The sequence below is a fragment of the Camellia sinensis genome, chromosome 3, assembly GCF_055761805.1.
Source record: "Camellia sinensis isolate YWXY chromosome 3, ASM5576180v1, whole genome shotgun sequence".
NCBI classification, from domain to species: domain Eukaryota; kingdom Viridiplantae; phylum Streptophyta; class Magnoliopsida; order Ericales; family Theaceae; genus Camellia; species Camellia sinensis.
This window is the reverse complement of record NC_138963.1, coordinates 94,469,340-94,487,132: the sequence shown is the minus strand read 5'-3', so window position 1 is coordinate 94,487,132 and position 17,793 is coordinate 94,469,340. Positions and strand designations below refer to the sequence as shown.

Genomic DNA, 17,793 nt, shown 5'->3' with positions numbered 1-17,793 from the left:
GCAAAAGCGGCCGTAACGGGTGACAGTAAAGACCAAAATCGTTACGTAACGACGTTACGTAACGGTTGCGGCCGCTTTTGCGACCGCTTTTTAAAACCTTAGTTGGGATCCTCTATATATAGCCATGTCACACACACGCCCTAGCATTCAAAACAACTCATAATCACCTTTTCAAACCACTCTCAAAACCCAAAACAAAAAACCAACTAAACTCTCTCAAGCTCAAGCTCATGCATGGCAGCAGAGAAGGTAGTAGCAGTAGATTCAGCCTTCATCCAAGCCACCGAACACAGACCCAAAACCACCATCATCGCTGAATCCAAATGCATACCACTGATCGATCTCTCTTCCACCAATCCAAACCTTGTAACCCAGATAAGCCATGCCTGCAAGAACTGGGGATTTTTCCAAGTCATCATCCATGGCGTGCCAATGGAATGTCGGGGAAACATGGAGTCGGTGGCGAAGAAGTTCTTTGCGCTGTCGGAGGAGGAGAAAGGGAAGGTGAAGAGGGATATCAACAACCCCTTGGGTTATTATGATGCTGAGCATACCAAGAACGTGAGAGACTGGAAACAATTGTTTGATCTTGCTGTGGAGAATCCCGCCGTGTTCCCGGCTTCTCATGAGCCTGATGATCAGGAGATTGTGGAATATTTTAATCATTTGCCGGAGAATCTCCCTGAGTTCCGGTAAGTTATACTATCTATCACTTGCGTTTAGAAAATGATCATATTCTTTCTTACCCCAAAACTACTATTTGTATAAAACTACAATTTCCATTGTGTTTGAAATCATTTATAATAATGGCATATGCATTGTAAAAATGATACTAATAATGCGTGGCTTAAATTATTTTATGTGTAATCACCCCAAAATGAATAATTACGTAAAGAAAATATTTTTGACCACATTTTTAATTTTAACTAATACATACTTAAATTTTGGTGACATTTTTATAGTTAAAAAAAAAATGATGGGTATATTGTTTTAAAATAGTAGGCTCAAAACTCTCACTCATATCATTCTAAAAAACATATTTGTGTATTTTATTTTTGTACTTTTATAGCATTGCCTTTTGGGACAGAATTTTAAGTCATCTTTATATTTCTCTATCTCAAACACTCACAACAATTGAATTGTGACTAGAGATTTTTATATGATTCACTATGAGTCAATTGAATTATGACCAAAGATTTTTATATGATTCACTATGAGTATTTTGAAGTAAAGAGAAAAATTTGAAAATTTGAAAAAAAAAAAAAATTTAGAGTACTAATTTGGCATTCCTAATCCATCCCTAATGATATGGAATAGATTATGTGAAGGGATGGACCCACACACATCTCGCTATATCTCAAGAAGTTATTCCACGAGTAAGGAATTCCATAAGCATGATGACGTGGTGTACCTGGCCTATTGAATAATTTATTCTATATCTCTCTATTCTTTCTCTTTTATCTTATTAGAGATCAAAATAAAGGTACTATATTGGAAGATGTAGCACCTTGCATTGCTAACATTTCCCTTTACATAAACATTGTTCATAAAATTTGTCCCTCTGAATCCAATGCACCCTTAATCACAATGTTGCGATTGAAAGTGCATTGAGACAGATAATGTCTCATCATGTTTGTTTGTTTGTTTGTTTGTTTTTTTTTTGTTTTTTTTTTTTTTTTTTTTTGATCCGCAAAAAAGAAGTTTTATTGATGAAAAAACATAACGAGTATGGTAACTTACATCAATAAAGAAAGATGGTGCAAAAACTATCACAGTAAAACATTTAGATCCCAACTAGATTGGCACTTAGACGCACACCAAATCATCTGCTAGCGCACACACGAGGCTCCAAATTGGTGAGAGACCAACATAAAGAGCGGACCAAAACAAAACAAAAATAAAAGAGCAACAAAAACACTCCTCTGCTGGAGCATAAGACAGAAACACCAATCAACCACACCACAGATAGGCCTATGAGTCCAAATCAGCCCAAGGCACAAGACAGAGGCAACCACAAAGCAGCAGACAACAGAATGCATACTTGAACCTTTGCCTTCAGCCCAGAATCACACACTTTCAACCACAAACAGCAGCCCATAGACCAGCAGAGACCATACCAGCAGTGACTATGATGTTATAGCTGTAGCTGAATATTAACAGAACATTAGCACCACCACAGGGTCATCCTAGAGCAGTAATACACTTACCCATCAGATCAACAGCAGACCAGAACAACATCCATAAACCCTGCCAGATCCGGAGGTGGAGGACCAGGACACCAAAAACAGAAATCCAAGTAGACCAACAGCAGACCAAAGGCAGGGCACCAGCCCACCCACACACTGCAGAGAACAGACCAACAGTGGCTCAGCCCACCCCCAACCACAACCATCTGTTTGTGTGACCTATTGGGTTCCTTAGGACTAATATTTATTAGTTTAGTTTTTGAAAAGTGTGTTTGAATTTTTGTTTTTAATAAAAAAATGAATTTATTTTTTTAGACACATCTATTTTAGATGCATTTAAAAACTAAAATATTTGTAAAAAATTTAAAATTTCCAATACAGAGAAAAAAAAAATTGGTACTTTTGTGGTGTTGTCTTTAATGAAAAATTTTAAATATTTTTACAAATATTTTGTTTTTAAAGTGTATATAAATAATTACAAAAATTAACTAAAATATATATATATATTTAAAAATCTCTAACAACAAAAAACTCAAAAACAGAATTATAAACCAAACAATGTATACATGTGATGTTATAATTTTGGGTGGTGTGGTCTATTCATTTGCTGTGTTGCTGGTGTGGTTTACTTACTTCTTGTTGTGGTCTTTGATTATGTATTGTGGTAGTTTGCTTTAGGGGTTGTTTGGTTTTTGAGTTGGGCTAAAAAATCATAAAAGGACAAAAAAAAAAAAAAATCCTTCATTCCAAAGCAAAAAAGCCAAACAAAAAAACTAAACAATTAAAAAACTCTCAGGTTAAAAAAGTCAAAAAAATCAAAAAATCAACTAAAAAAGTCATTAGCAAACGAAGGCTTAGTTTAGTTGGTTTGTTTGTGTTTTGGTGGTTGGTTGGTGCTTCACTAACCTCAACCGTGTGCTAGCATAGAGATTTTTTTGCTGATAAAATAAATAAATAAATAAATTTGGGTGAACTAAACCAGGGAGGCATGTGAACGATATGCTGAGAATGTGAAAACCCTAGGTTTCAAGTTGGTGGAACTCATCTCCTTGAGCTTAGGCTTGCCTGAAAATCGGTTGACTGGGTTCTTCAAAGAAGGTCATGCCAGCTTCATTAGGATCAACCACTACCCACCATGGCCATCCCCAGACCTAGTCCTCGGCGTTGGACAACACAAGGACTCCGGTGGGAGAACCATTCTGGCTCAGGATGATGTTGGAGGATTGGAAGTTAAGCGTAAAACAGATGGTGCTTGGATTCGAGTTCAACCCATCCCAGATGCTTTTATTGTCAATCTCGGTGATGTCATGCAGGTATTTCATCTAGCTTTCCATGTTTGGTGACGTTTTCATTTTTGTTTTTCATGTGTTTTTGTACACAAAGGCTTGGTTTGGGAAGTGGGTTGGCTTTTTGGCTTTTTTGGCTATTTTAGCCTGGGCTTAAAAGCTTGGTTTGGGAAGGACTTTTTGGCTTTTTGGCTTTTTTGAGTTTTTTTGTGAGAGAAGAATGTAATGATTATGGGTTGGATGTGATGTTTTGTTTGTTATGGCTAAAATAGCTTATTTTGTTTTTTGTGGCTAAAATAGCCAAAAGAGCCTCCAACCTCACTTGCCAAACAGAGGCAAAAATAAGTGAAAAGGTCAAAAGTATCCATCTATTTTATTTTGTGTGTAAAATATAAATTTTTGAAAATTGAAAAATAAATTTTCAAGTTTTTTTTTTTAAGAAAATGGAAAATGAAAATATAACAAAAACATGATACATACCTTATCTAACTAGTTAGTTAAATGGCGTCTTTAGTAATTTTAGCTACTATTATCTTCATTTTGCTAATCCAACATACTAGTTAGTTATTTTGTCTTCATATCGCTACTAGCTAGATCTAAATAATAAATAAATAAATTCAACTAATTAATTTTCTTTTCTCTTTTACTCACTCTTCTCCCTTTTCATTTCTTATTTGAAAATACAAATTAAAAATATATAAGTTTTTTTTTCTTCTATTGGCTTATAATTTTTAAAATGACTTACTATAATAAAAAATAAAAAAAGTATTGTTAATAAATGCATACAAAACTAGCTAGTTAAAATAGATATGGTACTTCTTATTTATTTTTGCTAGACAAAATACCGAATATTATTGGAGACGCTTCAACACATTTAAGTCATTTTCCTTCTCACTTTCTTTGTTTTTCTGGGGGTGGGGGGTTGATTTATATCATTTTACCAATATTACTCCAAAAAAGCATACTTAGAAAAATTTTCAAAAATTGAAATATATGAATCAAATTTATTTTGGATGTAATTCACATGAAATATAGGAATCAAATTTATATGAAATATATGAATCAAATTTATTCGGGATGTAATTTATTAGGGATGATGATTTTAGGCTAAAATAGACAATAAATACCAAAAAAAAAAAAAAAATCTAAAATAGCCAATACGATAAAATGTCACATTCTACACATTAATCAACTAATTATCTCACAGCTATTCAACTTTAAAAAAAAAAAAATTCACAAATTATCCCAAGCACAATTTTTTTTTCATCATATAAAATAGCCAAAAAATCAAAAACTCAACCAAAATAGCCAAGTTCCCAAACGAGGGCTACGTTTAAATCTACTCTACACATTCAAATTTTAAACACTTATCTTAATATTTTTCCTAAATTTGTAGCATTTTTGTATTTCATTATTCGAAACATGTTCCGCCTGGCCCTCTCCCATTGAATTAATCAATACACCTTCTAAGATTTGTCTAAAATACAAATTCTCTTCTCAAGTCCTAAAAATTGCAAATACTCCATTGGGAAAAAAAAAATTACACAATTGTCCTAATAAATAAAATAAAATTATCCAAATGCCCTCTAATATCAAAATAAAATTATCATACTGCCATCATTTTCATTCGCTCACCACCAAATTCTTCTCTCTCTCTCTCTACCACTATATTATTATCTAACACTCTTCAGCAGCACATTAAAATGCTTGTAAACAATAATGCCGATGGTGCCGATCGAGAGTGGAAGATGGTGGTGCGATGGTTAGATACAATGATATTATTGATTGAGAGAAAATAAGAGAAGTGAGATAGGAGAAAAATAAATAAGTAAAATAAAATGTTTAATTTATAAAGGTTAATATATTTTTTTTTTGATCAACAAAAGGCAACTTTATTGATGAAGAAAGAATGGTGTACAAACTTGCATCAACAAAGATAGAAGAACAAGAAATCAGAAGGCCCTAAATTGGTGAGAAACCAATAGAGGGAACAGAGAGGAAAGAAAGAGGAAAAGAAAAAGCAAGGACAGAGCAGTATTAGGGGACTCTGAAAGACCATATCCATATGGGGATCCTGATACACTACATCCAACCCCTTCAGCCATACCAGTAGCAGCAGAGAAGCAATCCTACCAACAGCATACCAGCATCTAACTGTCCTGCTTGAAACCTGGATACACTCAGCATAATAGCAGGCTTCCTATATTCATACTTCACCAATAAGACCACCAAAACTGCAGCTGCCACGCACCTTGCTACAAGGCCTCAGAAATTAAACAAACAAACAAGTCTCTCACCACCAAGTCACAGCTGTAGCTGCACCACACTCCAGCCAGCATGCCTTCTAACAGAACAATCCAACAAACCAAGCCCACTAGTAGATCACAATCCACACAACTGCAGCTTGAGCCAAGCATCCTCTCACTCCAAGCCTACACAGAACCTAACATAACCCAGCCCCTCTATCATATACTAACCATTTCCCAGCCGAATCTCCTGAATGTTACAGATAATCTGCTGCACTGAGTAGCAGCAGTCTTGAGTGTAGTATTTGGCCCACAATGCAATCCTTAGCTTGATTAATTCACACAGCTCCTCCAAGTGCAGTTGACTTTCACAGAAAACTTTCTCATTCCTGAATTTCCATAACGACCACATAACCGCAAATGGTATAATTCGCCAGATCATATTCATATTATTTCTCCACTTGAAGCCCCTCCACCAATTAAGAATCCCTTCCACTGTTTGTGGAATAACCCAAGTCAATCCCCACCACTGCATCAGATCACACCAAACTCTCCAAGCACACGGGCACCAAATAAGGAGGTGGAATACAGATTCAAGCCCTTCATGACAAAACGCACACTTGGCAGATGCTTCCGGCTCCAACACACCAATCCTCTGTAGAAAACTAGCTGTTTTTAGTCTCCCCTTCCATGCTAGCCAAACGAGAAACTGAACCTTTGGGGGAGAAAATTTATTCCAGATTAACTTTGTTACCACTACTCGAGCTGAAGGCACCGCCAAAGAATACAGAGATGAGACCGAAAACTCAGCAGAAGGAGATGCCAACCACCCAAGACGATCCTCCCTATACGAGGGGCCAACCAAATTCTGCTCCAAGAAGGTACTTAACCTTCTAAGCTCATCATTCTCCCAACCCAATAACCTTCTTCTAAACTTGAAAATCCACCTAGGTGAGGCTTCATTCCTTTGTGACACCACTCTCAAAGACACCTCCTTTTCAGTTGAGAGACTATACAGCCTCGGAAACTCATTCTTGACACAGCAAGCCCCCATCCAGTAGTCAGTCCAAAACTGAATTCTAAACCCATTTCCCACCACCACCCTACTGTTGTCCAGGAAAACATTCAAAAGCTGCGGGTTAGATTGACCTATATTAATAATACCACTCCAGATTTTTGAGTAGGAACCAGAGAAGGAAGTATTAGGCAACCAATATCCACCCACTGACCCATACCTGCTACTCAACACTCTTTTCCACAAAGTATTTGATTCAGCTCCAAACCTCCACCACCATTTAATCAACAAGCACTCGTTAGCCATCTTGACTCTTCTAATGCCCAACCCCCCATTTTCTTTACTTTTGGTTGCTTCCAGCCAGCTGACCAGGTGAACTTTTCTCTTCAAATCAGACCCTCCCCAAAGAAAATTTGCTTGAATCCTTTCGATAACCTTAGCCACAGATACAGGGATCTTGAAAATAGATAAATAATAGGTAGGCAGGCTAGATAACACAGATTTTATAAGTACCAACCTCCCACCAAAAGATAGGAATCGTCTCCTCCAAGAAGCTAATCTGACTCTGCATTTTTCAATGACTGGTTTCCATGTTTTTCTTAACCTGGGACTAGCCCCCAAAGGCAGACCAAGATGCATCAGCGGAAGCTTCTGGCGTGCACAGTTAAGTCTAGAGGCAAACTCCCTCACCTCTTCATCAGACACACCAATTCCACAAAGGGAACTCTTATGGAAATTAATCTTCAACCCTGAAACCAGTTCAAAGCACCTCAGAATTCGTTTAATTACCATGACCTCCGCCAAATTGGCTTCACAGAATATTATTGTATCATCTGCAAATTGGAGATGTGAAACCACCACTTTATCTTTGCCCACTACAGCGCCCTTAACCAACCCCAAAAATCTGGCTCGATCCATTAGCATATTCAGACCTTCAGCTACCAGATTGAAAAGGAATGGAGACAACGGATCACCTTGCCTAAGACCTTTTTCCGGAGTGAACTCAGCCGTAGGGGAGCCATTCACTAGCACAGACACTCTGGCCGATGATAAACACTCCTTGATCCACCCTCTCCACCGAGCCCCGAACCCAAAATTTTCCATCATAGATAAAAGACACTCCCAACTGACAGAGTCATATGCCTTCTGAAAATCCAGCTTAAGGATCAACCCTTTTCGCCGACTCCTCTTCCACCAATCAACAACCTTATTCGCAATGAGTACACCATCGAAAATGTTTCTACCTCCCAAGAACGCAGATTGAACCTCTCCAACCACCTTAGGCATCACCTTCTTGATTCTATTAGACAAAACCTTAGCCACAATCTTGTACATAGACCCAATGAGACTAATCGGTCTAAAATCTGATAAACTAGAAGGGCATTCAATTTTTGGGATCAAAGTGATAAAAGAATTATTCACACCAGCCCCCAATTTCCCATTAGCATAAAATTCTTTGAAAAATTGAAGGACATCAGACTTCAAACAATCCCAGCACTTCTGAAAGAACATAAGATTAAACCCATCAGGACCGGGAGACTTATTCCCATCACAATTCCTAATAGCACTCCACACCTCATCTTTAGAAAAATCTGCTTCCAGAATTCCAGCCACCTGGTCCTGACCAATAGATTTAAATGAACCCATCAACTTTGGCCTATTCCTCCAATTTTCAGAAAACAATCCTTTAAAGTGCTTTAACACCTCCTGCTTCACCAAAATGGGATCCTCAACGAGTGCCCCTTCCACTGTAATTGAATTCAACAAATTTCGGTTCTGTCTAGAGGATGCAATGATATGAAAATACCTTGTATTCTTATCCCCCTTCAAGTTCCAGTCTAGTCTAGATTTCTGAAGCCAAAGCCACTCATCCCTCTTCCCAAGAGACCACACCTCCTTTTTGACCTCCCTTCGTCTGACAATCTCAGCCTCTGACAAATCTCTAGCCTCAGCCACCAGATCAAGCTCATGAAGCTCCACCTCTGCTTGTTTGAGGGAGTAGGATACATTGCCGAACACTTCATCATTCCACTTTTTTCAATTCCAACTTGAGATATCTAAGTTTTGTAGTGATGACAAACCCCGCCCATCCAGAGACATTTGATGCCTCCCACATTTTTTTGACCATATCTAGAAATTTAGGATGTAACAACCAAGCATTTAAGAACCTAAATGGCTTTGGCCCCCAATCCCTTTCGTCCTCCATCAATACCAATGGACAATGGTCAGACACGCCCCTTGGAAGGCCCCACAGCTTAAAATTAAACCTACTCAACCACTCAGGTGCTAGAAGAACTCTGTCAATTCTACTCCAACTACCCCCATCTTCTGAATTACTCCAAGTGAATTGCCTACCATGCATTGGGACATCATACAAGGCTAACCCTTCAATAAACTCATTAAACTCTACCATCCCTCTGTCCCTTCTTAGACACCCTTTTCTGTCCCCTAAATTTCGAATTTCATTAAAATCCCCTCCTACACACCAAGGTTCTGGAAATCCTAGATTGAGACTAGTAATAACTTTCCACACTTGCCTCCTACTAACTGCATCATTTGGCGCATAGACATTAACCAAAACACACCTAAAATCTGGAAGTAATGTACCTGACAGGAGGAGAAACCTTCTTGATCCACAACACTGAGATAATGAGAATACTGAAGGCTTCCATACGCACAATATCCCACCAGCCGAACCATCCGCATCAACATACATATATTCCAATTCATCCACATGCCAAATCGATCGAACCAAATCATCTGACATACCTTCTTTCTTAGTCTCTTGAAAAAAGGCAAAATCAATTTTCCTCTCTTTAAGAACATACCTGATTCTTCTTCTCTTTTCCGGCCTACCCAACCCCCTAATATTCCAAGACAACAACTTCATTGGAGACCTCAAAGGAAACACCTAAATCACCCATGAACCCCGTCTAAACTAAGACAGTTTCATCCCTTTGAGCTGCCCTTTCCACATCATCTTTTTCCAGCTCCATAATTCTGTGAACTACTTCCTTTTCCTTCCCTTTAAAACTGATGCCCAAAGATTTACCCACCTCCACTGTCTTCCGTGCATCCTGAAGGACTTGGTCATCACCCTTCTCTGCCGCACCAGCCGAACTTGGCCGAGACAGAACAGCCGCAGCAACTCTGAATGCAGGTCCTTTATGCCACACGCCTATAGCAGATGGTCCGCCACTTCGACCGCCCTTCCCCTCTTTCCGAGCTAACTTGCCACTCTCACCCTTCAACCTGGGCACAGGGGCTTTCTCCTTCCCTACTAGCTTGCTATGTTGAGGTTTCATCACTCTCCGATCCACAATCTGTTCCATAGTCTGGCCTATATCCAGTAAGCCGACACTTACACCCTCTGGGTTGGGCCTAGACCCAACCTTATTATTTTGGGCCTCCTCTAGCAATACTTGAATTCGAATCCCAGGCCCCTCCAGTTCAGATCCACTTATACTTTTCATAAACCCAGGAGTCACAATTTCCTCCTCCTCTCCCTCCCTCTCATTACTCCCGCTCTTGTTTACCGTTGCAATAACATTATCTTTCCCACTTTTGCATGCTGCTGCCTCGTTTACATTCCCCATACTTGGACTGATATTTTCCCCCACTATCGACTGAGATGAGTCGTCCACCTCCCACTCACCTGACCCTTGTATACCATGCGTCCCAACATCCTTCTGCAAAGCTGCCCTGCCATTCCTCATCTGGACAGTCTGTTCACCAATATCTGCCACTGCAAGTTGCAACTCTCCTTCCACCTCAGCCACCTCCTCTGCTACTCGTTCTCCATTGCTGCCATACATGTTCTCCATATTGTTTGAGCTACATCTTTCATGAAGGGAGCACTTACAAGCTTCTGTAATAACTTTAGAAACCCTAACTTGTTCCTCACATACTCTAACTGGATAATTTCTGCCAGAACACCTCACCTGAACAACTGAATTTATATACCCCATACAAGAGGTAACAATTTTAATTCGGCCACATTTGAAAGATAACTGGTTAATTGTCTCCTCATCCAACCTGATTACCTCACCCCACAATCCCCCAATCTTCTTAAAGGTGTCTGAACTCCATAGATTAAGTGGAACTCCATAACAGCTCAACCAAACTCCACGTTCTTGCTCTATGTGCCCGTACCTCTTCCATTCTGAAACTGATTCGCACCATTCATGCAAGCAATCTTTTAATAGTGATGCATTTTCCTTCATATCATCAGATGATTTAAATGACACCACTGCCAGTCTTCCTCCCCCCCTCCTAACCAGAATTTCTGCTGATCCTTTTTCCATGACTGCTTTTTGGAAGTTTGAAAATGAGTAGTAGCTTTTTAACTTAACAATAAGGCTATCGTATAGCTTTTTAACTTAACATAAAGGTTAATATAGGCATATCTTGGGGGGAAAATTGTTACTTATGACATATATTTTGATAGTCTGATTTAATGATTGATTAATAGAGGAGCCTATTTATTATGTGATTGGAAATCTCAAGGAGTATAATGAAATTTCTCAAACATGAACAGAGAATCGATTATATTTTTAACTAATCTCAGGATATATTTGTAATTTACTTAAATATATATGTGATGAACTAATAGAGAGGTGTTTTGTACAGGCTTGGACTAACGAGAAATATCAGTGTGTGGAGCACAGGGTAGTGGTGAACTCAGACAAAGAAAGGCTGTCAATTGGTTTCTTCTTCAACCCAGCACACCATGTCAATGTGGAGTCCCTTTCTGAGTTCATAGATCACCTAAACCCTCCAAAGTACAGGCCCTACAACTATGGGAAGTTCTTTGCCGCTAGAAAAGTCAGCAATTTTAAGAAGCTTGATGTTGAAAATATCCAACTTACTCATTTCTAGTTATCACAGTAATTGCAAATTCAAGTGCACATAAATCATTTACATAATCAAATATAATCCTTTCATACGAGGTTTGGTTCCATTTGGTAATTGCTTTTTAAGGAATTTTTATTGACTTTTTCTCTTCTTTTAGTACTTTTTGCTTATTAAATTTTTAAAAAACTTTTTAATTTTAAGTTTTAATAGGCTAGACGGACTTCAAAATAATAATAATAATAATCAATTAAAGTACACTAAAGACTTTTGCCTTTGTTGAATTTTTTTTTTTAATTTTTAAAAATTATTTTACTTTTTAGATTCTTCTATATTACACGAACTTAATAAAAGTAAAAGAAAAAAAAAAAAACTACACGAATTTTTTTAAAAAATCATTGAAGAGAAAAAAATTTGGAAGAAAATGTGACCTTTGAGTCATACACCTATGTGAGCCATACACTTATGTGAAAAAATTATGCCTGATTTTGTGTTTGATTTTTATGCACTTGGAAAAATTATACATTTAGTTGGTCCAGCTAGCTTTAGCTGCTTGTAGTAACCATTATGTTATGTAGATGTAAGAGACTTTGGAGACATGTACCATATATATGGATTTTCCGCTTAACCAGCTTGTTGCTATCTTCACTTTTTATGTATTATTTGATAGATTTATTTACCAAACCAGATTTTTTTTTTATATATATAAAAAAAATCCCAAATGCAAGTTGTTTTAATTTTATTTCTAAAACAAGGTTGTTTTATGAAATTATATTTTGAAAAACACAAGTTCAAAAAATTAATTGAAATCACATTTTAAAAACAGGATTATATAAAATGTGTGCTTGAGAAAAGCACAAGATGATAGTTTGTTGTTGAAGGAAAAAAATGAAAACAAGAAAGTAAAACAGAGCAATAACATAAAAAATGAAAATATATATGATTTGGTTATAAGCTTACGTAAATAGGCGAATAACAATAGGGATTTCATTATCAAAAGGAGAAGATACAGGCGTAGTTGTCCCTCTCAAAAGCTCCGTAACAAGAGTTCTGATTACTAAATATCTGCACACAATTAGAATCGGTTTGTACATAATCGAATCGTGCAAGTTGCTAATGTAACGGGTTATAAGTACAAACTGGATAGAATGCGAGACATCCACAACAGTGCTCTGTCTGTACTTATATACTCATAAATCCTGAGTGGGTTTTTTTTTTTTTTTTTTTAAACATATTTAACCCTCATTTTAATAGTGAAAAAAATTTGAGATTTTTTAGATACATATGTATTTGTGGAATGATAATTTTAATTAGTAATGATACTAATAAATTTATTAAACTGATAAATAATTGAGATATTTTTAGCTTTATTCTTGAGTTTTGATTTATTTTTAGTTTATTTGTGCTGATTATTGTAATATGATATGGAAAGTGTAAATAGTTGAATTGTATTTTTTTTTTTAAATATCTGTATAGTGATAAATATATCCCTCACGATAAGAGTAGGATTTTTTGATAAATAAGTTCAGCCCACATAACCGATTTGCAGCTACCCCTAAAAAAAACGCTTATATTGGTTTAAAATTGGGGTTAATTATAGATTAATCCCATTTAATTAACTTCAATACCGTTAAGTCATATTGACTTTCTAAATGCACCAATAAATCCTCTATTACCTTTATTGCCCACATTAAATTTTAATCTACCAAATATTTTCATATTCCCTTTTCATCTCTCTCTCTCTCTCTCTCTCTCTCTCTCTCACACACACACACACACACGCATTCTCTCTCTCCTTCTCCAGCATGTTTCCAAAAACTCTAAACACACAACCACTAGTCGACCACCACCACCGTTGTCGCCTACCACCATCGCCACCATAGTAATCTACTATAGCGACTCGGGTTAAAACTCGACTCTTTTGTATTCTTTGGTCCCAGATCCGGTACTCATGGTTGTTGTTTATACTTTTTGTTGTCTTGTTGTAATGTGGGATTGGTTGTTTGGAGTTGTTGGTTGTGTTTTCAACAGGTTGGGAGTTGATTTTTTAAAAAAGTTTTTGCTTATTTCTCTTCAAGTTCGCTCGAGTGGTCTTTCCTTCGCTTGAGCAGTCTTTGGTTACTTCCAGTATCTGTATTTGCGGTTTGAACTTCTGGGAATGGGATGTTTTTCACTCGAGCCATCGATTAGTCACTTGAGCAGTATTCAATGTTTGACGCTCAAGCGGACTCTCTTTCACTCGAGCGGTCTCTTTGCAGGTTTGAACTACTGGGAAGGGGTCATTGTGCGCTCGAGTCTTGAGTTGGTCGCTCGAGTGGTTCCTTATGTCTGACGCTCAAGCACTGTTTTGGTCACTCGAGTGTTTGTAAATATATCAGTAAGGGAAAAAGATCTTTTCTTTTACTGTTTGATCTATTTCTCTCTCTAAAAGGTAACTTTACCCAATTTCTTCACACACTCTCTTTAGTTCTTGTCTAAACAACCCTATACACTCAAATCCATTGGTCTTGCCGCCATAGTACTTTGGAGAAAAGTGTAAAGCTTGTAAAGGTGAACATTCTAACCAGAAAAGTTTTCATTTTTGGTTCCGTCAAAAGTTGGGTCTTGTTCTCTCTTCTTCTACTCTTGAGGTGAGGATTTCTTCAACCTCCTTGTATGATTCTTAGCCTCGTTATGTGTTTCTTAAAAAATGTAGTGATTTGGGAGATGTTAGTTGATTTAGGGTTTGGTTTCTTGGGAGTATAAAAGAGGGTTTTCAAATGTATTCTTGGAAATGTTGTGCAAATGAATATATTGTTAAGTTGTCTTGAAACACAAGAAATTTCTCCTTTAAATGTGTTTTTGAAAGGAATATATGTTTTATTGGAAATCATTAGTTTTGAACTAAGAATAAAGGGAAATATGTTGAGTTTTTTTTTAAAAGAGATAAAATGAACGTATCTGTTGATGACGAGAGTGGAATTGGATATGTATTGTCACTCTTATATTGAGATTATGAAATTATAATTGTTGTTGGAGATTTATCTTTTGTATATAGATATTTGTTTTGGGCTATTGATGGAAGATAACTATGATTCTAATAGAAATTACATGAGGATTAGGTTAATTGGAACCAATTACTCATACATCTTGAATTGAACATTATTTCATATTTCTACATTGAAAAAGTATTGTTTCCAGAAAAATAGGTGAATACCTTGGTGAATCTAGTTAGGAGGTGCGATTGTGGTATTATTTATGTTGGCTTGTATATTCTTGGTGAAAGTCTAGAAACCCACGCGGTTAGGTATCAATCTTTCTAGTTAGTACCGGTAAAATGGCTTTGATAGTATTTATATAGCCTATCAGTAGACATGTACCTAGAGATTCCTAGAGTTGTATATCCTCTACCCTATTTTATGATTTAAAAAGTATTATTTTACAAATTGATTTATAATTATGGTATTGTATTGTTTTGAAAGAGAATGTGTAAGGTTTTGGTAAATGACATCTATATACATTCACCATATGACTTTGTTAAACGTCATACAGTGGGTTTAAGTATTCTTTACTAGGCTTTTTAACTCACCTTATGTGGAAATCAACTTTCAGATACTGATGGTATGCCTCCGCCAAAAACTTAGCTTAGGATGATCATGAAGCTAAATGCTTATTTTGTTTTTCTTTTATTGTAAATATCTTTTCTACAAGCCTCGGGTTTTTTACTTGTTTTGGCCTTGATCCACTTTTGTTGTAACCAAGCATTGTCTTGGAAATATGTAGCCACTAAGGCATGAACTTCTCTAAATTTCCTTTCATTTCCTGTATATCGCCTTGTGTCACATGTTATAGATTCAAAATCTAGGGTTTGTAAATGTATGATGCGTGTAGTACCTTTTGTAATGATTATCAAATGTGAAAAATCTAAAATCTCCAAGATATTGATTTGTAATTATGTTTCAATTTTAAACATTTAATAATAATTCTAATCAAACAATTAAAGACAAATCGATAAAACGATTTAACATAGAAAAAATCACAATTAGAACGCTTCCAATTGTGATAAAAAAAAACTACGAGCCAAAGCCACAAAACAATCCACTAAGAAGATAAAAAAGAATTACACAAGCGTACGCTCAATTATCTAGCGAATCTACGCCCGAATTAAATCGACTCCAATGTGCGTCTTCCACCACCATCATTACCTCGGAATTGTCTTGTCCAACGTTGAATCTATAATGCCAATATCAAATCCACAACGATAAGCCACTCCGAAATTGTAATGACTCTAATTCTAATACGTATCGGATTGGTGTAAATCGATGCCCGTCACCTTAAAACTTGTATGGTTGTTAGACTCTTGGTATTGATGGGTTGGCAAAGTGAACCTTAAATATTATAATTGAGGACCCTTGGGTGATGTTTGGAACCTTGATTGAAGCCTTTACAAGGCATTTAGGTAAGATTAGATTAAAAGCCCCAAATTTGAGTTTTCGTTTTTGACCAACCTTTACTCTTTTGCCCTTTTTTTCTTCCATACTTTTAATTTGAATGTCAGGCCAGAACTATTGGAAATCTTGTTTTCGGGGCTTCGATTTGGACACAAGAATGACCTAAAACGGAATCCCAAAAAAAGAGTTATACTTATTTGAATTTTGAGTTTCTGTACTGGAAGCATGCTTGCTCCAGCGAACTACGCGATTTTTACAGATTCTGGGAGCTTTTTTTCTACGCTCGAGCCAAGGTTCCTTCGCTTGAGCGACCAGGTCGCTAACAAACATTATAAAGTGGCTTTTTGGTCCAAAAACTTTATTTTTCTCCCTCTCTTCTCCTCCCATCCTTCAAACCCCGAAACCCTAACCTTTCAAACTCTTGATTTCTTTTCTTTTTACCCAAGATTCACCCCATATCTTTCAAGAAGGTTGAAGAGCAAGCATAGATCAAGACTTCTATCAATTGTTTTGTGATTTCATAGGAGTTTCAAGTTGGGTCTTCATCTTTGGCTTCAAATCTTGAGGTAGGGAGTTCTCTTAGCCTTAAATACTTATGATTCAAAGTGATTTTGGTGGTATTTTAGGATTTTGAGTTGATTATGGGTTAGAAAACATCAATGGCTAGTTGTTTAAGTACAAATGGGGTTTTCACTTAAATTTTCAAAGGGTGTTGAATGTTGTAACATATTGATAAATAATAATTGAGGATTTGAGGATTTAACTAAGAAAAGAGGAAAACCCCAAATTTTCTTTAAAGCCCTAGGTTTGAAATGTTGAGTAAAAAAAAAAAAAGGAATTTTGAAACTAATTGATAGTTTTATGTTAAAATTGACATTAATATGGTATTAGAATACTTGGAGATTATGAAATGTGTAAATCCTAATAATTTGATGAAACTAGTGTGGGGATAGATGTTGTGGATTAAATCATTTTGGAACCTTAGCTTGGGAGTTTAATGGAAATGAGATAACTTACCTAAGTAATGTTTAAAAGTGGAATTGGAGTCGTTTTGAGTTGATAAACACATGATGCTGGAACGATGGAGAATTTGGGATTGATGTTGCTATATTAGATGATTATGGAAATTGTTAAGACTGCCTTGCTTATGTTTCATGTTAATTATTCTTGTAGTAATGATTTGAACCTTAGGCAAACTATGATATTGGCACACCAATTGCAATGCATTGCATTGTATATTCATGGAGTTGGGATCAAGTGGGCAGAGTTAATTAAGAATGGGTTAATTTGAAATGTGTTGTGTGTGTTGAGGTGTCCAATTGCCCTTCTGTGCTTGTAGGCCGGAAAATGGGGGGATGTTATTGGTATGTTGGTAAAGGTGCCCAATTGCCCTTCCGTGCTTGTAGGTCGGTAAATGTAGGGGGAAACTTACAATGATTGATGGGTGCTCAATTGCCCTCCGTGCTCGGTGGCCGGAAAATGTGGACATGTTTTAAGAATAAAATGGGTGTCCAATTGTCTCTCCATGGTTAGTGGCTGGTGTAGACGTCCCCGAACGCCCCGGGAGGAACGAGTCCCTCGTTCTGTTCATTTGGGGTTCACTACAGCTCAGGACTCACAAATTGTCACGGTTCGTAATCTGAACCAAAGAGTCCAAATCCAGCAAATCGTTTTGAGAAAACAGATTTTGAAAGAAGTGCCAAACATGGACTACTTTGCCAGATACAGAGTCACCACCTAAATATTTTATTTTGGGAAATTTAGGAAACCCTGACTCGT

At 36.8% G+C, this 17,793-nt stretch overlaps 1 protein-coding gene across 1 annotated transcript; it reads left to right on the top strand.

The window, feature by feature from the left end:
- Positions 1–234: 234 nt before the first annotated feature.
- Positions 235–11,611, top strand: LOC145821697 (protein LATERAL BRANCHING OXIDOREDUCTASE 1-like). The gene is made up of 3 exons (XM_082918248.1): positions 235–692; positions 3,169–3,499; positions 11,363–11,611. The coding sequence occupies exons 1-3, from the start codon at positions 235–237 to the stop codon at positions 11,609–11,611; spliced, it is 1,038 nt and encodes a 345-aa protein (XP_082774374.1).
- The last annotated feature ends 6,182 nt before the right edge of the window (positions 11,612–17,793 follow it).